Below are 21453 nucleotides of genomic sequence, written 5' to 3' on the forward strand. Positions count from 1 at the left end.
CCCGGGAGGGGCGCAGTGGGAGGAGCGCAGGGGCAAGGGCAAGGGCCTGGGCCTCTGGGTGAGCGAGCTGTGGGCTTGCGGAGGGTTAGTGACCGGCGCGCCGGGCCATCGCCTCTGCCGCGTTGCCGGGGAGGACTAGAAAGTCCGGGTGAGTACCTGCCTGACCCCGCCGCGCCGCGCAGACTCGCCCCGTGGGGCCTAGAAGTGTTTCCAGAGTGTTTCCTCTGCTGGAGCCCGAACCTAGATGCGTCTTGCAAGTCCCGTTGGGCCTCTGACCCCCTCGACGGGCCCATACGTAGCCTGCCACGTGTACTCGTGCTGACTTAGTGCTTTAACGCCCCGCAATAATCCTTAAAATGGGAGTCTGCCTCCCACAGATCGTCCAGATTGTGGGGGGAGTCACCCGGGACAAGACCAGGTCCTGATCCCCACGGGGGAGGTCTTGTATCCTCCGGCATTGGGGTTGACTAACTCTACCGCCCCCTGCCTCCTGTTATCATAGGGCCTGCTAACCAAGAACGGTTTTTACATTTTTATATGGCTGGAAAGAGGTCACAAGAATATTTTGTGACACGTGAAAATTATATAACATTCACATTCCAATGTCCAGAAAGTGTTAGGAACACAGCCACGCTCAGTTGCTTATGTATCGTCTGTGGCCGTTCTCACTTCATAAGAGCTGCGCGCAAAGTCGGAAACATTCTCTCTCTAGCTAGCACTTTGCAAAAGTTTGCCCACCCCGTCACCTAGCAAATTGAATCGCCAGTGGGAGCAAGGGCTGGAGCACACACGAAATGCAGCGTTTATAAGTTCGAAATAGCACAGTCAGTATTATACACCAACTGTGTATTTGGGGAAAGAAAAATGGAAAAGAAAGAGAAGCTTTCTACATGAGACTCTATGTAAAATGAAGTTTCGAAACTTACACCAGGGGTTAGTGAAAGATAGAGTGATTCCAAGGGAAAGGGAAATCATTTGCATATTCAGAAACTTTAGCCAAATTGCTCTTTTCAATACGTGGAAAAGCAGAACACTTCGTTAGCATATTCTCATTGGTCTGTCAAACAGTTTGTGTTAGGGAGTTGCTATTTTCATATTATTTGCTGATTCTGCACATGCCACCTCTATTTTGCAGTTTGGAATCCAAAATGTACTAACTTGAGTAGTGAAATAAATGAAATATTATAAGCACCAGCTATGAAAAAAAAAAAGACTCAACAATATATTTTACTTAGGTAAAAGAAAGTAGTTAAAATTACTTATTTTGGGTTTGCTCATGGATATCTTAGTCGCTTCTCCTACCCCTATGCAAATGCTCTGTGCTGCTGAGGAAAGCTTTGCACTTATTGGGAGAATAAAGCACGTTAATATCCCATGAGATTGGGGGTGCTTATATTCCTAGTAATTGGATGCCCTGCATTGATGAGGCTGGAAAGTCCAAATGGTTGTCTCTCTGGAGACATTCAGTGATTAACAGTGTGTAGTTGATCAAATTTGTTTGCTTCATGGAGGCTGCTGCTGTGTATACATACAGTATTTAGAGACTGGCAACTCTTGATTAAAAGCTTTTGAAATGTGATTTTAAAATAGTTCTTAAAGAGGGCTACAGGCAGTGAAATAACAGAACCTGGTGTTGAGGTGGACAGTGCCAGGCCTGAACTTAGAAATCACCAGAAGCTGCCCTGTGCATCCAACACTGTCTGAAATAAATGGCTTCTGGGATTTCTACACCCCTACCACCCCAGCTACTCATCCCAGCCAGAGGTCTTGCTTCTGCTGCTTCCAGTTCCCCACCCTTCCCACCACATTGTCATCAGTTCGTTGCTAATGGACTGTACCCAACATTTGCCCAAGCACTGACTTGGACAGGCTAAGACTACTAACTAATATAGAACCGAGGGTTCCTGTTTTGGTAAAAACTTGCGTTGGACTAGGGGAGTTCCCTCCTGAGCCCAAGAGAATTTATAATAGGTTCTTGACTCTCTCTCACTCCTAGTTTCTGAATTGCTAGAGTTTCCGCCCAAATAATCCCCTCAAGCCTGTTTCCAGGGCCACAACCACACTCGTTACTTACATGCTATGTAATTGATACAGTAACCTAATGTGTATGCACAAATGTGGCAAGAAGCACAGGGGACCAGTAGTCCTTGCCATGTAGTGTGCAGAGAAAATATACACCCATCAATAATACATCAAGAAAAAGGACATTAATTATACATGAGCCTCACAAGCCAGTGCATGTGCACCATTTTTTCTTTGCTCTTGGTAATAAAGTGCTTTTTAGCAGCTTGGAAAGAGGTCTAGTTTTGTTTCTCACTTTTCCAAAACATACTAGCTGTGTTACCTTGGGCAAGTCACTGCATTTTCTGGGCCAGTTTCAACTATAAAATGAAGGGGTGGGCTAAGTGAACTCCCTAAGCCAGTGGTCGGCAAACTGCGGCTCGTGAGCCACATGCGGCTCTTTGGCCCCTTGAGTGTGGCTCTTCCAGAAAATACCAACTTCTGCGCATGGGCCACGAAGTTTCAATTGCACTGTACGTGCGCGCCCGCACGTGGTATTTTGTGGAAGAGCCACACTCAAGGGGCCAAAGAGCCGGATGTGGCTTGCAAGCCACAGTTTGCCAACCACTGCCCTAAGCCATCCTTTCACACGAGAAAGGACATTTATCAACAAAAAAGTAGGAAAGGTACCCTCTCAAGATAAAGGGCAGCCTTCTCTACCCCCTCCCCCCACAAAAAAATAGTTGCCACCCTTGCACTGACATATTAAAAATAAGAATAGGGTAAAATTAAACCCAAAAGAAAAATTATGTGGGCAAAAAAAGGGGCCACATACTAAACCTGACCAGCTCAAGGGAGGCCTGTGTGGTGGGCCTTACACACAGAGACTGAAAGGAACCATACAGGATGGTCAGAACATAAATATTCCTGCCTCAAAGCTAGTCATGGCAGGTGTCACATCCCGGGCCTGGACCTTCCTTGACAAAGGTTCGGTTTTTACCTTAAGTAAATCTGTCTGTTGTCTTTTTGCATCTAAGATAACAAACCCTTGGAATGTCAGTGTAATCTCCTTTTTCCAGACCCCACAGAGTATAACCTCACACCAGGGCATGGGACCACACCACCCCTCACTGTTATCTTGTTCCCCAAATACCATCCCTGTGTGCTGTGAATGTTCATTGTTAACTCTCCGGTACCCACCAGTGTAAAAGAAGTGTCTCTCTGTTTTGTTCTTTATCCAATCTCAGGGATTTCCCGTTTTGCTTTATCCCACCTCCCTATCACCAATGAATTTCATGTAACCCCCCTTCTGTCTCTTCCTTTGTTTTTAATGTATAAAGTAAGCAGCAAAACTACCATTCTCCAGAGCATTTTTTCAATCCGTTGAGATTTAGCTTCCCAGCAATTGTCAGTTTGGCTCAAATGAACTCATAAAAAAAAAAAAGTCTACAGATTTGGACGTTTCTTACGTAGACAATTACAGCATAAAAATTTACGGTACTCATTGTCTGTAATTGGTCCCTTGACATGCTTGGTCAATTTGGGTGGGATATATATTCAATAATGCAACTCCTGGTGAAACTCAGATATCCAACGTGTTCTGTTATTGTATTTTTAGCATAGTCATTATTGAATTCTTGTCTCACATAGACATGTTAATGAAAGTGGGACCGAACCTTAAGCTATTGCTCTCAGTTTGGAATATTCTGGGTAAACTGAGCAGACGCCAAAGAACAACCGCCCCTCTGCACCAGGCTCTTCTCCCCACCACCTCTCCCCAGGGGACGTCTGGACACAGGTCAGAGATAGGAACCGGGGAGGCTGCTGGGAACCCCCAGCTCAGGGGCCACTCCCCAGGAACAGCACAGCTTAGATTCCTGATCAGCCAAGCGAAGCAGTCAGGGATAAAGAGCAGCTTTCTAAGGCTCCCTCCACTGACCTTTCCCTTTTCACGTAAAAAGGTGAAACTGGCCCATGGGAGGGACTGCTGTGATGAACCTTAGATGGCCATGTGTGAAACTGCCCTCCAGCCCCTAGACCAGGGGGGTCAACAGACCAGGGTCTTGTGCCTAAAACCTGGCCCTCTGCTTCAACATTTGCCATCAATTTTCTGATAGGGAGCACAGACTTGCAAATCCAGTAAGGGAAGTGTTACCTAAAAAATAAACAAACAAATAAATAAATAAATAAATTCCATTCTTCTCATTAGTAGACATGTATTACCCAAAAACAGTTGTACTCGATTATTATTATGTCTCGACTGTTATCCAAAACATAGTGGAAATTTGTTTTCTCTCTCATATAAATACCTACATAATAACCTGGATTTTGCCTCTTTACCCACAAAGCCTCTAACATTTACTGCCTGTCCCATTTCTGAAAAAAAAAAAATTATCTACCCTAGCCTCAGACCAAGGCTTTTGGGTGGGGAAATAGTGCCCTTAACGCAGAGGGTGGAGAGGGGAAAGAGAGAGACAGAGAGAAGCTCTGTGGTTCCCTCCGTGGGGAAAATGGATCATGTCCAAGTGATTGAATCCAGCAGGTAAAAGGCGACCTGGCTGAGGGGCCGGGTATAAAATTGTAGGGTGCTCTGCAACCTCGCAGCTCTTCCACAGCCTTGAAAACACACCTTCAAGGGTATCCGCTTTGTCACGGACCCTTTCAGCTCCCTTGACTTGGGCACACAGGCGCTGAGCACGCACCATCTGTGGGCAGTTAGCAGGAGAGTGTGGCCGAGAGAAGCCAGCACAGGCGTACCTCGTTTTACCGTGCTTTACGGACGTTGCGTGTGTTTTTTTTACAAATTGAAGTCAAGACCCTCCACCAGCAAAAAGATTATGACTACCTTTATTACAGGGTGGTCTGGAACTGAACCCACAGTATCTCCAGGGTGTGCCTGTACCGTGTGAAGCTCCTCCACAGAATGTGGATAGTCCAGGGCTGTGCCATCTTTCCCCCTCAGCTGGCCCTCCCAGAGTAGGACTCTTTCTTTTACCTCTTCAGACATCTAAATGATAAGCATTCAATTTTTTTTTATTTCAGGAAATTTCAGAAGACATTTTCAAAGCTAATCATGAAAACATTTGTCATTGGGATTGGTGGGTGAGTAATTTTGCTACACACAGCTGGTCAAGACACTCAGGATGCCCAAAGGGTGTTTTCATGTGGACGTGATGGGGGAAGGAGAAGCAGTGAGGATTCCCGAGTCCTGGAGAACAGGCCAGTATCAAATGTAAAATGGAGCCCTGGCTGCATAAATGCCAACAGGAGGTGGGAGAGTTTCCTTGTAAACAGAAAAACAGGAGAGTCAATAAGCTACTTTATCATTTATTTTCTATACCAAAGGCAAGGCCTGAGCAGATGCTATTTAGGTCCAGGACGATTTCATTCTCCAGATGGCTGCTCCCTCAGTGTGACGTTGGAGAGAAGCTATCATTTCTTTTCTGTTACGCCCAGCTTTGGACATATGGAATATGGAACCACCTCTCTTGGCTGGTGTGATCAGCTAAAATGGACCTCCCACCTGTCCCCAAAGTGGAAAGCGATCAGGGGAAAAGGAGACATTGCAGAGGGAGAGGTGAATTCATGATAGGTGGGCTTATACTAAGCCACTCCTCCATTTTTCTCCACTGTGCATTGAAAAAGAATCTCGATGACCAAATGCAGTATTATATATTTGCATTAAAATGTACTGCTCATATTCTGTGTTGCATATAAACCCTGTGAATGTTTCACTATAGACAAAAAAAATTCTTTTGTTTCCAACACAATAGCTGTATTTAGTCTTGGTATTACCCAGTTCACTTGCCCAGTAGTTAGTTACCTTTCTCCTCAATCCTTCCCAGCTTATTTCTTTTTTTGAGAATATATTTTTATTGATTTCAGAGAGGAAAGGGAGAGAGAGATAGAAATATCAATAATGAGGGAGAACCATTGATCGGCTGCCTCCTGCATGCCTCCTACTGGGGATCAAGCCCACATCCTGGGCATGTGCCCTGACGGGGAATCAAACCGTGACCTTCTGGTTCATAGGTTGATGCTTAACCACTGAGCAGCACTGGCCACGCCCCAGCTTCTTTCTTATAATTTATTGCACCGTCTACTTATGCCTTGGTTTTCTCTACAGAAAAACATTATCTATGAAAGAAATAATTTTTCTTAGATATTAGATATTGTTTTAAATGTTCTTTTTCTAAGATATTTTTAATGTTTTATGTTTTTTAATGTAACTTTCTTCTTGGTACTTTCAGTATTTTTACGACGTTTCTTTCTCTTTTCTTTTGGTTCAGTGTGACAAATGGTGGGAAGACAACACTGGCTAAAAAATTGCAAAAACATCTCCCAAACTGCAGTATCATATCTCAGGATGATTTCTTTAAGGTATCTTTAAAACTTCTTAGATAATTTATTTAACACAAAAGAAGTTCTAGTAGCAAAGTTGATTGTATTACATCCAAAAAGCCTTTTTTGAGTGATAGAGCTTTTGTAGTGAAGGTAGAGTCAATGCAATAGTGTTACTTATCCACTAGATGGCACCACTATCGCGGCTGTTCTTTGATTTTATTTATCCTCATTCAATGCATTTATTAAAGATTTATCGCCTTTTCATTGTATAATTGTATTATTTCTGCATTGCACAGTTTTTATGGGTACTTTATTATTTTTTCAGCCACCGTCTGAGATAGAGACAGATAAAAATGGATTTCTGCAGTACGATGGTAAGTAGATGAGCTTGTGAAAATATTACACCCTAATGTTCATTTTCTTTTTCAAACCCAAATATGGTGCTAACTATGAAGACATTCTCAAAGTGTGTTTAAATACATATTACTGTATTTTGAATGTGCTTTTGTAAAGGTTTCTGACTTATGTTCAGCTATTTTTATTTATTTATATATACATACATATTTTTCTTGATTTCAGAGAGGAAGGGAGAGAGAGATAGAACATCAGTGATGAGAGAAAATAATTGATCGGCTGCTTCCTGCATGCCCCCTACTGGGGATCGAGCCCACAACCGGGTATGTGCCCTAACCGAGAATCGAACTGTGATCTCCTGGTTCATATGTCGATGTTCAACCACTGAGCCACACCGGCCAGGCTGTTCAACTATTTTTAAAAATGAAATATTTTCCCCAGTTCTATATTTAAAACTGAAAACTTTGGAATGATATAGATTTTTTTCTTCTGCAGCTAGGGCAAGGTGGGTACTCCAGTCATCCGTGCCTGGGGAATATAACTACTTCCCTTCCCTACCCTCAGTCTTACCTGGGGCAAACTTAAAGCACTCATCTTCTGAGCTTTCCTCTCCAGTGACCATGGTGGTCTGAACAGTTGATTTTTTTTCTTTTCATTGATCAAAAACCATAATGAATATATTTTAGATGGATTCACCTCACTCCTCTACCCAATCTAACACTGCTTTGAAGCCAAAGGATTAAAGTCCATGAGTAAAAGTGTATTTTCCTATAAAGAATGTCATGCTATATCAGTGATGGTGAACCTATGACACGCGTGTCAGAGGTGACACGCAAACTCATTTTTTTGGTTGATTTTTCTTTGTTAAATGGCATTTAAATATATAAAATAAATATCAAAAACATAAGTTTTTGTTTTCTTTTACTATAGTTGCAAATATCAAAGAATTTCTATATGTGACACGGCACCAGAGTTAAGTTAGGGTTTTTCAAAATGCTGACACGCCAAGCTCAAAAGGTTCGCCATCACTGTGCTATACCCTGCCGGTTTGGCTCAGCGGATAGAGCATCGGCCTGCGGACCAAAGGGTCCCTGGTTTGATTCCAGTCAAGGGCACGTACGTTGGTTGCAAGCTCCTGGTCAGGGCTCATACAGGAGGCAACCAATTGATGTGTTTCTCTCACATTGATGTTTCTCTCTCTGTCTTTCCCTCTCTGTTCCACTCTCCCTAAAAATCAATGAAAAAACAAATGTCATGCTAATAAACTATATTTAATGGTATTATCAACTTTTATAATTAACAAGATAATCATTGAGAGCTTATCCAAACTAGCAACCAAGGAAATTATCTTGAGGAGCCATAAAATATGTTCTTTATTTTTTAACTTTGATAACCTTGGAGGTAAAATGTTGTGTAGTCAGTTCTTACAGACACATGATAGTTTTAAGAGAGGCAAAGTCCTTGAGTTGCTGTCTGTTCATGTGTCTTGAGCTACAGTCAAGATATTTTTTTCTTCTCTTCCCTTCTTCTAAAGGTTAGTAAGGAAGATTATACAAAGTAAGAGTTAAACAAGGAAACATTGTTTTCAACAATTGATGAAGGATTATTCCTAATTTAAATGAGTCCTTACAAACTAATATGACAAACACTTATATCCCAATTGAAAAAAAAATGCCCAAGGATGTGAATAAGCTATTGACAGAAGGAAAAGGTTATTGATAATGCACAATAAAAAGTCAACCTCAAAGGTACAGGGACATCCTCCAATCATAGAGCATTGAATTAGAAATTAGAAATCAATAACTAAAGAGGAAGTAAAATCCCAAGTGTTTGCAAAATAATCAGTACCCCTTTTTTTCTGATTTTTAAAAACTTTAACTTTAGCCCTAATCGGTTTGGCTCAGTGAATAGAGCATCGGCCTGCGGACTGAAAGGTCCCAGGTTAGATTCCGGTCAAGGGCATGTACCTTGGTTGTGGGCACATCCCCAGTAGGATGTGTGCAGGAAGCAGCTGATCTATGTTTCTCTCTCATTGATGTTTCTAACTCTATTCCTCTCTGTAAAAAATCAATAAAATATATATATATATTTTTAAAAACTTTATTTTTATTGTTGACACTATTATAGATGTCCCCATTCCCCCCCCTTTGCCCACCTCCACCCAGCTCCCACCCCCTTCCCTCTGGCCATCACCACAGTTATCTGTGTCTGTGAGTTATGCATATATGTTCTTTGGCTAATCCCTTCACCTTCTTTCATCCAGTTTCCCCCATCCCCCTCCTATCTGACAGTTGTCAGTCTGTTCCATATATCCTTGCCTCAGTAAAAACTTTTCCTAATAAGGGAAAATTGTAAACATATACAAAAGTAGGCAAGCCCTAGCCGGTTTGGCTCAGTGGATAGAGCATTGGCCTGCGAACTGAAAGGTCCCAGATTCGATTCCAGTCAAGGGCACATGCCCAGGTTGTGGGCTCGATCCTCCATGGGGGGCTTTTAGGAGGCAGCTAATCAATGATTCTCTCTCATCATTGATGTTTCTATCTTTCTCTCCTTCTTCCTTCCTCTCTGAAATCAATAAAAATATAATTTAAAAAAAAGTAGGCAAGAAAGTATAATGAACTCTCATGAGTTCAACATCCAGCTTTTAAAAATAATGAACTCTTGGCCAATTTTATCTAGACCCTCACTCACTTTCTCCTATATTATTTTGGAGCAAATCCCAGACATCATCCATTTTATCTGAAGCAAAACATTTTTATAGCCCATGACTTAAAGAATAAATCATAATGAAAATTAGAAAAGATTTTTAATTGAGTAATAATGAAAATATATTAATGCTAACGGTATTTCTGGTTCCAGCCAAAATGGATTGGCCCCATTCCTAACTATTTCTTCCTCTTACTAAAAACCCTGGATGAAATACAGCAAACAAAGGAAAGACTCTGAAAGATGAAAGGAAGAGAGCAGACTGACTAGGGACTTCAGGCCTTGAGGAATAACATGGCTGTGAGTTACCAGAGATTTCTTTTTTCCTCTTATGTATTCAAGAAGGGGTGCTGGAGAAGTGTGCAACATGGAACAATCAACAGATACAGACAACAAACAAACCAGGAAACCTATTCCCTAGTCAAAGGACCAGAAAAGGATGTCCCAGCAGAATAGAAAATCATTTTCACAATATCCACCCTACTCAAGCCAAAGGGGGGAAAAAAACAAATCACTTTCCCCTCATGATGTTAGCAGGGCCAAGTGGGGAGCAAGACTTCTGAACCCATCGCACTAGTAAGGTGGGGTGAGGTGGCCCTCCATGTCATCCATAGGGATCATATCAGTGGAGCAAAACGGTGACTGAACTTCCACCCCCGCCCAGCAGCAAAGAGGCAGGATGAGGTAGTGTGAGGTGTTGCTAGTTGTACTCCACACTTTTTTCGCCCAGATAGTCAGCTTCTATCAGCAGAACTCAGTGGAGAGCTGAACTTGACCCTTTGCTGAGCAGCAATGAAGCCACACCAGCACTTGCCCTTTCTCCCTTCATGACAATCCCTCCCGAGCTAAGTATCAGTGAGGCCCAGCCAGGAGCCAAACATCCCCTCATCTGGGCAGTCTACACCCAAACAGGTGACTACCTGCAAAAAAAGAAGAAGAAATAGGCTTAAGAACCTTGCAACATAATATCCAACATTTCAGAACAAGACTGAATATCACTTGTCATATTGAAAACCAGGCAATTCTCAACTTGAGTGAGAAAAGGCAGTCCACAGACACCAACTTCCCTCTCCATGTTGACACAGATGTTGGAATTACCTGACAAAGTGTTTTAAAGCAGTGTTTATTAAAAGGCTTCAGCGAAAAATAAAATAAAAATAAAAGGCTTCAGCGAGCAATTGTGAACATTCTTGCGTCAAGTGAAAACTTAGAAAGCCTCAGTAAAGAAATGCAAGATGTAAAAAAGAGCCAAATTGAAAGTTTAGAACTGAAAACAAATAATAACTGAAATTTTAAAACTCACTGGATCAGCTCAACAGAATAAATACGATAGAGGAAAGAATCCGTGAACTACGAAACAAAACAATAGAAATTATTCAATCTGAACAACGGAGAGAAAACAGACTGAAAAGAAATTAACAGAAATATGGACAATAACAAAAGATCTAACATATTATTGGAGTCTAAGAAGGAGAGGAGAAAGAGTGTGGTGCTGCAAAAGTATATGAAGCGCCCTGGTCGGGTAGCTTAATTGGTTAGAGCATTATCCCGATATGCCAAGGTTGCAGGTTCAATCTCTAGTCGGGAAGAAGCAACCAATGAATGCATGAACAACAAATTGATGTCTCTCTCTCTCTCTCTCTCTCTCTCTCTCTCTCTCTCAAAAATTTTTTTAAAAAAATTTAAGTAAAACAAAAGTAATGGTGTAAAACATCTCAAATTTGGCATAGGGCATAAATCTACATATGCAAGAATCTGAGTGATTACCAAACAGGTTATACAACACTGTTCAAGGGGAAAAAAAAAGCTCTAGCCGTTTTGACTCAGTGGATAGAGCGTCAGCCTGCAGACTGAAGGGTCCCAAAGGACGGAAAGTATGCTTGATTCTGGCCAAGGGCACGTACCAGTCTGGGCCCTGATGGGGCAAGTGCAGGAGGCTACCAATCGTTGTGGCTCATATGGATATTTCTCTCTGTCTTTTCCCTCTCTCTTCCACTCTCTCTAAAAATCAATGGAAAAATATTCTCGGGTTAGGATTAAAAATAAAAAACAGCACAACAATAACAACAACAAAAAAACAGGAAAGGCACAAATTACAAATACCAAAAACAAAAAAGTAATATCATTACAGATGCTACCTACATTAAAAGGATAAGAGGGTATTATAAACAATGTATCTAATGTATTAATACATTATATCTAATGTATTATGTGAATACATTAGAAAACAAATAAAATTTACTATTTCCCAGAAAAATGTAACTTACCAAGACTAACACAAGAACAAATAGAAAATCTTAGTAGCCCTATATCTATTAAATAAATTAAGGATTAATTAATAAAAACCTCTAAGCCCAGATGACCCAATTCAGTACTTCTGGAGTGAGACTCAGAATTCGCCTTCCTCATAAATTCCCAGGTCATGCTGAGGCTGCTGGCCAAGGTACCACACTTTCAGAATCATTTTATAACTGTCAGCCCGAAAAGTATGCTCATGTTAGAGTTTGAAAATGACATATTTGTGTTCTTTGTAAAAGTTTTCATGGTTTTCCTCTTGTTTATCTGTAAGAGCTCTTTATATATTGAAAATATTCATTCTTTAACAAACACAATGTAGATATTTTCCTCAGAATGTCATATATCTTTCAAACTAATTTGTAGATATTTTTTCATCCAAAAATGTTAGACTTTCATGTAGTCAGGGGGTAGTAGAAATTATAAATAAAGCAAGATTCGCCATGAGTTTATGATTGTCAAAGCTGCTCATGAGGACATGGAAGTTCATTGTACTTCACTCTCTACTTTTGTATAGGTATCAAATGTCCCATAATAAAAATGTTTCAAACATACCCATCTATCAATATTAGAGTTTAAAAGTATCTAAAAGGGAGAGAGACCAAGATGGCGGCATAGGTAAACACCGGAGACTGCTGCCGCAAACAACCACTTCAAAAATACAACTAAAAGACGGAACAGACATCACCCAGAACCACAGGAAGCTCATGTTAGAGTTTGAAAATGACATATTTGTGTTCTTTGTAAAAGTTTTCATGGTTTTCCTCTTGTTTATCTGTAAGAGCTCTTTATATATTGAAAATATTCATTCTTTAACAAACACAATGTAGATATTTTCCTCAGAATGTCATATATCTTTCAAACTAATTTGTAGATATTTTTTCATCCAAAAATGTTAGACTTTCATGTAGTCAGGGGGTAGTAGAAATTATAAATAAAGCAAGATTCGCCATGAGTTTATGATTGTCAAAGCTGCTCATGAGGACATGGAAGTTCATTGTACTTCACTCTCTACTTTTGTATAGGTATCAAATGTCCCATAATAAAAATGTTTCAAACATACCCATCTATCAATATTAGAGTTTAAAAGTATCTAAAAGATTTGTTAATGGGTTTTTTTGAAGGGTAAATAGTATGTTTAATATATTTAGCAAGCCCGGAATATACTCATATCCTCATCATAACACTTTTTGGTACTGGTTTCTCATTTTTGTATGTTGTTTGAAGTGCTTGAAGCGCTTAACATGGAAAAAATGATGTCCACCATTTCTTGCTGGATGCAAAGCCCGAGACACTCTCCAGTATCAACAGAGAGAAACACTGAGGACGTTCCCGTATTAATCATCGAAGGTTTCCTTCTCTTTAATTATAAGTAAGCATCCTCACTCAGATATTGACTTGGAATGAATGGGAGGGAAACCCCTGTGAACTGAATATGCTATTATCTTAGGCCCCTTGAGACTATATGGAATAGAAGATACTTTGTGACCATTCCATATGAAGAATGTAAGAGGAGGAGGAGGTAAGTTTCGAAACTGCCTTTGTAGATGTTGATTCAAAAGACAAAATTTACAAAAAATGAGGACAGCAACATTATTGAGCAATATGTATACGTCATTTTTCAAACAAGAGAAGCCTCAGCTCTTTACATAATAAGGAAAACCTTTTTCCATAAATAATCATCCATGTGAACAAATACAAATTACTTTTCTAAGAAAAGGCCCTGTAGCAGCTATTTGGATGATTTCTCCTAAATCTTTAAATGAAACAATTCCATGTTGATTATGACTTTAAATTAGTTGGCCTATATTCTGCTATAGCCACAAAGAACACCAATTACTTTAAAGCTCAATCCTGCATATCAGTATTTCATCATTATTTACATTGATATTTGTCTTTTAATTATTTTATAAAAAAAATTGAGGGGGGAAAGATAATATAAATTATAGTGAATTAGAAGATTAATTTTTGGATGAGCAAGCTAAATTCATTTTATTGTCTTTGTAACTGGCATTGAGTCTAAAATGTATAGTCTTAATCCTGTTTAGATTCGATCTCAGTGATTTTTTTTATTATCCTGGCCATTATTATTTTACTTTATTGATGTGTGTTTCTATCAACAAAGTTTCCTACCTGTTTTGACAGCACGAGGGTCTATGAACCTCCAGACCCCCCAGGGTACTTTGATGGCCACGTGTGGCCCATGTATCTAAAGCACAGACAAGAAATAGAGGACATTGAGTGGGAAATTGGTAAGTGCCCTTTCTCCCTCCATGGGAGACCTTTAACCTGTCATTGCCAGAAAGTACACAAAATTCAGAAGGAACGTTTCTTATGTATGTGTTATATTATAAAGGAAACTGTAAGCTGTAGCACTCGGGGCTCCCGTCTTCCACAACAGGCTCTCCTGGCTTCTGCTTGTCTCTCTATGGCTCTTGTGAATAGCTTGTCAACTTCTAGGTGGTCATTTGTTCAATAAATATGGATTGAATGTTTTCAATGTACAGATATTGAACTGGTGATATATATCAAGGGAAATAAGGCAGATCCAGCCCATACTCTTATGAGCCAACATTCTACTATTGAAGCAAACATTACACTAGCTACATGAGCATGTCCTTTCCAGCTGTGCTGAGTACTGTGACAGCGAGCTCTTAGGGCACTGCCTAAGTCCCAGTAATCCAGCCACATGTCAACTGACAGGATTAACTAGAGAAAGGGAAGAGTGTTGGGATGGAAGATCCCCCCAGTGGGTGTGATACATAGAAAGGCTAGGGGGCAGGAAGAAATGATCAGCATCCGGAAGTGGAGAGGGTATATTTGTGGAGAGAAAACCAAGGACAAGAAGTGCTGCTGGTAATACAGGAAAGATCCTAACCCTACAAGGCTATATAGGCCAGTTAAGGGCTTGGGTCATTATCTCAATAAAAGCAGGAAGCCCTCTACAGACAGGTTTGAACGAGGACATGTTAGATATCAGATTCTTGTAAGATATCTCTGGCTTTGTGGAGGGTGGGTGTAGAGGATGCAATATTGGGCATATGTGCTCAATAGAACTGGATGGTAGTATAGATAGGGTGGGTCCAGGAAATCAAGGTGTCGAGGACAATACCTTGGAACCTGGCAGGTACTGTTTTGGAAAAGAGAAAAAAGTGAAGGAGTTGCAGGTTTGGAAGGTAAGAATGCAAGTCTGTTTGGCATAAGTTAAGATGCCTGAGAGACATAAAGTGGCGATTTGGGGGTAAACATCTGAATCTGTGAGCCCAGGCTCAGAACAGACCTCTGGAATACAGGGCTCAACACGGAGAAACTACAGGAAGCCGAGAGAGAAGGCTCTTGGTTGGAGCAGAAGCAGCAGGACTGATGCACACTTTTCAGAATGAAGGGAGTTGCCCATATTGGGAAAAGCTCCGTGGCCTCTTCAGTCAAGTTCAACCCCTTCTCCCCATCCACAGAGCCACTGCGGGGGTTCTAGCCACAACACTTCCTCTTCTCACTGTTCCTCTCTCCCTCTCCATCTAAAACGCAAATCTAACTATGTCCCTGCCTTGCTTGATATCTTCATAGTCTCCAGCTCTCCGGTAAAACCCCCACACAGCCAGACATCGAGGCCTCTAAAGACAAAGGCACAGCCTTGCTCCAGAACCAAAACCTCCTCTCTCCACTGTTTCTGCCTCCCCACATTCTAGGTTTTCCTAACGGTGCATCTTATTCACAGGCAGAATTCTCTCCTACCTCCTACCTCTGCAGGTTTCTGACTAGAAGGCCTTTTCCTTCCTTTAACATAAATAACTTCTACTTTTTCTCCAAGACTTACTATGCCAGTTTTATTAAAAATATGTATCTTCTGGGCCTGGCTGGAGTGGCTCAGTGGTTGAGCATTGACCTATGAACAAGGAGGTCACAGCTGATTCCTGGTCAGAGCACATATCTGGGTTTCGGGCTCAATCCCCAGTGGAGGGCATGCAGGAGGCAACTGATCAATGATTCTCTCTCATCATTGATGTTTCTATCTCTCCCTTCCTCTCTGAAATATATATATCTTCTGGGCCTGAAGAATTCTGATTCAGTATATATGTGGGGAGCCCAGACCCCTACATGGTTTAAGAAGCTTCACAGATAATCTTGATGCATCAGTAAGTGGGATAACTACTCTCTTACATGATTCTTTCAGGGACGCACCTCTTCAGTCCATATACACAATGCCATTTAATTATTTTCCTTTCTTTTTCTTCCATTAAAAAAAAAGTAATAATGTTCTTATTAACTAGTGTGCATTTCTCTGTAGTTAACCAAAAATTTTTACCTGTTGTTCCTGGCTATAATGTACTTTGCTCTCTAATGGCTATTCATTTATTTTTATTTTATGGTCCTGGGTTCTTTGGTTAAACCTACTAGTATTTTCAAGAGATATCGGGTGCCAAAGTAAGCATGCTATCTTAATAAGCCTGTTAGCATTTGACTTGTCTCTTTTTCCCTTTTCAGTTTACCTGGATGGAACAAAATCTAAAGAGGACCTCTTTTCACAAGTGTATGAAGATCTAAGACAAGAACTGGCAAAGCAAAAATGTAAGTATTGTCCTAAGGAACAGCTAGGAGTATAGTTCATTACATACCTAAGAATGGCATACCAGAATGCTAATGTAAGAGTGACTTACATTCATTGCTTTGAAGGTAATTCAGAATCAGACTCTGGATGGGTTTGAGGACTTGATCAATTTTTTAAGGGTGAAAATATCCATCCTTTGTTATACCCCTTAATATTTTGTTATATAGTTTAAATATTTTAGTAGATAGCTGCTATTTCAATAAGACTGAAATGATCCTTTGGCCAAGTGAAGTTAAAATGCTGGTGATTTTGTTTGTTTTAATATGTCTCAGAGCTCCCCTTCTCCTTATTCCTCTCAAAGATTTTTTCATGAATTTCTGTTTCCCAGATACCTCAAAAGTAAGCATAAGGCTTAAAAAATTATTTACTGAGTGTTTCGTTAAGATTTTTATATTAGACAACACATTTGCAAGTGAGAGAAATCCTCCTACATTTTGCTTAAGCAAAATCAGTACAGGAGCAGCAGTTACTGACAGACATCATGTCTGTTATAAGCACTGTCCTCTTAGGTCCAACAGCCCCAGTAGAAAAAGACAGTTTACCCTTTTTCAAGATTGTTCCTGAGTTGATAAATGTTGAAGCTGGGTGTTGGGTACAAGGGGTTTACATATAATTCTCACTGCTTTTGCAAATGTTTAAAAAATTTTAAAGTTTTTTTAAATTTTATTTTTCAAGTACAGGTGACATTCATATTATTTTATATTAGTTTCAGGTGTACAGCGTAGTGGTTAGACAATCACATAATGTATAACATGATCCCCTAATATATCAAGTACTCACCTGGCACCATACTTAGTCATTGCAATATTACTGACTATATTTCCTATGCTGTAGTTTGCAACTCATAACTATTTTGTAACTACCAATTCGTACTTCTTAATCCCTGTGCCTTTTACACCCAGCCTCCCAACCCCCACCTTAAACAGTTTTTTAAAAAGCAGTTTTCCATTTTAGCCCAGCTGAAAGTTCCCACGGAAGACTTTGCTTGGTCCTGCTTGGATCACATGACTTTTGCTAAACCAATCACTATGGCCAGGAAGCCAGCATACTCAGACTGGCTAGAACTGGATCATGTACTGATCTTGTAATTGAATATACCCCCTAAGGCAGGGGTCCTCAAACTTTTTAAACAGGGGGCCAGTTCACTGTCCCTCAGACCGTTGGAGGGCCGGACTATAGTTTAAAAAAAAACTATGAACAAATTCCTATGCACATTGCACATATCTTATTTTGAAGTAAAAAAACAAAACGAGAACAAATACAATATTTGTATTTGCATGTGGCCCGCGGGCCGTAGTTTGAGGACCCCTGCCCTAAGGTCTCCTGAATTAAAGGGAGAAATTAAAGGGAAAGCAGAGCAGGAGGTAGAAACCAGAAGAAGAAGGATAACAAAGCATGCTGGGAGAACAAAACTATAGATCTAGCTGCTGTTATATTTGAACTAAAAAGATTTTTATGGCTAACTCATGCAAAATGCAGTGACTCAAGACAAGACAGTATGAGTCACTCCAACAGTGAAGAATATTACATGCTTTTTTGGTGAGACACACTGCCATAGTCCAAATATCTTCTCTTAAGAATCAGATTTCCCATATCCTCAATAAATTCCTATCTGACCAGGGAACTGAGCCCAGCAATGCAGCTTATTGATCCTACAAGCTCCTAATTTCAGGATCAGCCCTTCATGTAGGCAGGAACCCAACTGAAGAAATTTCAGGACCATTTTTAAATTACTTCTTAGTGGAACTTATAATTCTTGCCAGATACGCCTGCCCAGCCCTGCCATCTGTTACCTTGATGAAAGGCAGGCCTCCTACAGTGAAGCTCCAGCATGACTGGATAACGGGGTGTAGGGGGAAAGAAGGGGCTCTGCCTTCTAAATGATAGCACCTGAGCCAACGCCACTTTTATAGGGGTTAGTGCAGTGGTTCTCAACCTTGGCTGCACATTAGAATCACCTGGGAATCTTTTTAAAATCCTGATTTCTGGGCTTCATCCTCCGGAAATTCTGTTTCTTTGTTATGGGGTGGGGCCACAACATTAGTAACAAAGAAACAGAATTTCCTGGGGATGAGGCCCAGAAATCAGGATTTTAAAAAGATTCCCAGGTGATTCTAATGTGCAGCCAAGGTTGAGAACCACTGTCCTAGAGACTTGTAAGGAAATAATTAACTGCTCCTTTTAAGGCTATCTTGCTTGTGTTCCAGATATTGGATAAAGTTTAAAAAGAAGAAAATACAGGGTGGGCAAAAGTAGGTTTATAGTTGTGAGTACGCGAAACACAGTTTATTCTTGTGTTATTATTTATTAATTACTGGATTGTCCATACGAATAGCTGTAAAGCTACTTTTGCCCACCCCTGTGTGTAACAGACACGTTAGAAGAGAAATAAAATCCAAAACAGATCAGTTTTTCCTACCTTCAAGACCTGTTATTTTTTTTCCAGTTGTATAAGCTACTGTGTTATATTAACCCACCATCTTTCCCATTTCTTCCAACCACAGTGTCCTGCAAAGCCAGCCTGGAGGGATCCTCAGCATAGCCTGCTGTAACCCGCAATTCAGGAAGGAGCTAGTGGGGAGGACTTTCAGGTGTTTCATTTGACTACTCTTTAAGTTTCTCATAACATCTCATAAACCTGCTCAACTAATTTTCCACTCTAAGCACGTAAAATCATAATTGTGATAAAGTCATAATAATGAATGGGAAACAACAAAGACTGAATTTGATTAATAAGAAACACTAAATGACCGAGGAGAATAAGGATATGAAGTTATATATTTAATTCCATCCTTCTTAAATCCAGACTTTGAAGCGAAATTGAATGATTACCTATTCTCACTATAACATAGGCAGTCTAGTCACCAGCATCATTCAAACCTCCTTTAAGAATGTTTACTTTTATCTCATGATAAAAGTATATTAATTATAAAACAAGTTTTAATGTAAAAGTAAAAGGAGAAAAAATAATCACCTATGTGTCCACCAGTCAGCAATATTAACATCTTAATGAGTACACATCCAATGATTTTGCTGTTCACATTCATCTGTCTTTTATATGGTTACATGATTTACATGGTTCATTGTGATGCTTGTTTCTTTTTAAAATTAATATTTAGCCATACCGGTTTGGCTCAGCGGATAGAGCATCGGCCTGCGGACTTATAATGAAACTGAATAAAACTAAATAGCTCTCCCAGTTGAAGAACTGAAGTCTGAGTTCTGTTTTGCTCATTGAAAGTGAATTATAAGACAACATAGACATCTTAGTGCAGAAGATGTCACATGTCTAGTTTCAAATCATAGAAATAAGAAATTGCAAACTAAAAATATAATCAAATGTTTATATTTTTCTTTTTGGCATTTTTCTACATTGGATTTAAAATATAATTTCTAATTATAAAGTAAGAGTAGCATAATAGTTCAAAATGATGTAAGATTATTGAGTCATTTCCCAATTGTTGGATATTTAGTATTGTACCGGTGTTTCATATTAGCAAATAACATGCTATAAAAGATATCTATGAAGATTGCTGGTTTTCTTCTTTAGTTACATTAAAATTTTACAGAATAGCTCTTAGTCAAAGAGTATAGTCATTTTCACATTTTACATACTTCAAATATTAAATACTAAAAAAGAAAGAACTCATGGACATTGGACAACAGTGTGGTGATTGCCTGGGGTGAGGGGGGAGAAGAGGTGGATGGAGGTAGAGGAAATATAGAGAGGATAAATGGTTATGGGGGGATGAAAAAAAGAAACAGAGGCATTGATATATGGAACAGACTGACAGCCATCAGATGAGAGGGTTTGTACCGGTGAGGAGAAGAGGTGGATGGAGGTAGAGGAAGTATAGAGAGGATAAATGGTTATGGGGGGGATGAAAAAAAGAAACAGAGGCATGGATATATGGAACAGACTGACAGCCATCAGATGAGAGGGGGTGGTGACTGGATGTCAGAAGGCGAAGGGATTAGCCAAAAAACATATATGCATAACTCACAGTAACCCATAGACACCGACAACAGTGTGGTGATGGCCAGAGGGAAGGTGGGGTGGGGCAGGGTGGATGTGGGCAAAGGGGTCGGGGAGGGAGAATGGAGACATTTGTAATAGTGTCAACAAGGTGGGGTGGCAGGGTGGATGTGGGCAAAGGGGTCGGGGAGGGAGAATGGAGACATTTGTAATAGTGTCAACAATAAAAATAAAGTTAAAACAATTTTTAAAAAGATTAAATACTAAAAAATGTGTGTTTCTCATCCAGCCTGTGTGGCTCAGTGGTTGAGCAACCCATGAACCAGGAGGTCATGGTCTGATTCCTGTCAGGGCACATACCATAGGGTGTGTGTAGGAAGCAGCCAATGGAGGATTCTCCTCATCATTCATTTTTTCTATCCCTCCCTTTCCCTCTCTGAAATCAATAAAAATATATTTTTTAAAATTATTTTTAAAAATGTGTGTTTCTCCAACATGAGTTATATAATAAGAATGCAGTAGGGCCCAGCCAGCGTGGTTCAGTGGTTGAGTGTGGACCTATGAACTAGGAGGTCATACTTTGATTCCTGCACATGCCTGGGGCACATGCCTGGGTTGCGGGCTCACTCACCAGTATGGGGTGCAGGAGGCAGCTGATCAGTGATTCTCTCTCATCATGGAAGTTTCTCTCTCCCTTCCTCTCTGAAATCAATAAAAATATATATTTTTTTAAAGAATGCAGTAGATTTATCACTGGATTTCTAAGTCAAAGTCACTAAGTATTAAGCTAGGTTTCCTTGGTTTAAGAAAAACCATTAAAGGTAACAATATTTATTTTCCCAACACTCCAACACAAGAATTCTACAGCAGCCAGCCACCCTTTGTGATATTCTTCTGATTCTCCAACTATTTCATTCCTGGAAGTCAAGGATTATTTTACCAATTGCAAATGACATTGGATATCTTAGGATAGGCTTAAATTTACTGCAAGGATTAAAAGAATGAGACTCGGACTCTATTTAGTTCTTGATGGAAAAACCAGCATTTCTGGCTCCAGAATCCCTATAATCTCAACAGCCTTAGAATACTGTTGCTAGTCTGAAGATTTAGTAAAATGAGAATTGAAATTCCCCATTAATTTCTATTACATTTATTCCCAAAGTCTGCA

At 40.1% G+C, this 21453-nt stretch overlaps 1 protein-coding gene across 3 annotated transcripts; it reads left to right on the forward strand.

Annotated features, from left to right (window-relative positions):
* The first annotated feature begins 6 nt into the window (after positions 1-6).
* NMRK1 (nicotinamide riboside kinase 1) lies at positions 7-19173 on the forward strand. Of its 3 annotated transcripts, XM_014541270.1 has the most exons (10): positions 7-148; positions 3652-3799; positions 5044-5103; positions 6291-6381; positions 6671-6719; positions 12928-13072; positions 13151-13222; positions 13846-13952; positions 16186-16269; positions 18814-19173. In XM_014541270.1, exons 2-10 carry the CDS (start codon positions 3654-3656, stop codon positions 18849-18851), a joined length of 792 nt encoding a protein of 263 aa, XP_014396756.1. In that variant the 5' UTR covers positions 7-148; positions 3652-3653; the 3' UTR covers positions 18852-19173. The 3 variants fall into 3 exon arrangements, with proteins under 3 accessions (XP_014396756.1, XP_014396757.1, XP_005868366.1); XM_014541271.1 differs by lacking the exon at positions 13151-13222; XM_005868304.2 differs by lacking the exon at positions 3652-3799.
* The last annotated feature ends 2280 nt before the right edge of the window (positions 19174-21453 follow it).

The sequence above is a fragment of the Myotis brandtii genome, unplaced genomic scaffold (assembly GCF_000412655.1).
Source record: "Myotis brandtii unplaced genomic scaffold, ASM41265v1 scaffold266, whole genome shotgun sequence".
NCBI classification, from domain to species: Eukaryota; Metazoa; Chordata; class Mammalia; order Chiroptera; family Vespertilionidae; genus Myotis; species Myotis brandtii.

Bases quoted from the DNA above. Each gene is read 5' to 3' on its own strand.
- NMRK1 (XM_014541270.1), top strand. From the start codon at position 3,654: ATGTTAATGAAAGTGGGACCGAACCTTAAGCTATTGCTCTCAGTTTGG. The intron at 5,104-6,290 runs GTGAGTAATTTT...CTTTTGGTTCAG, and splicing joins TTTGTCATTGGGATTGGTGG to TGTGACAAATGGTGGGAAGA. The intron at 13,953-16,185 runs GTAAGTGCCCTT...TTCCCTTTTCAG, and splicing joins GGACATTGAGTGGGAAATTG to TTTACCTGGATGGAACAAAA.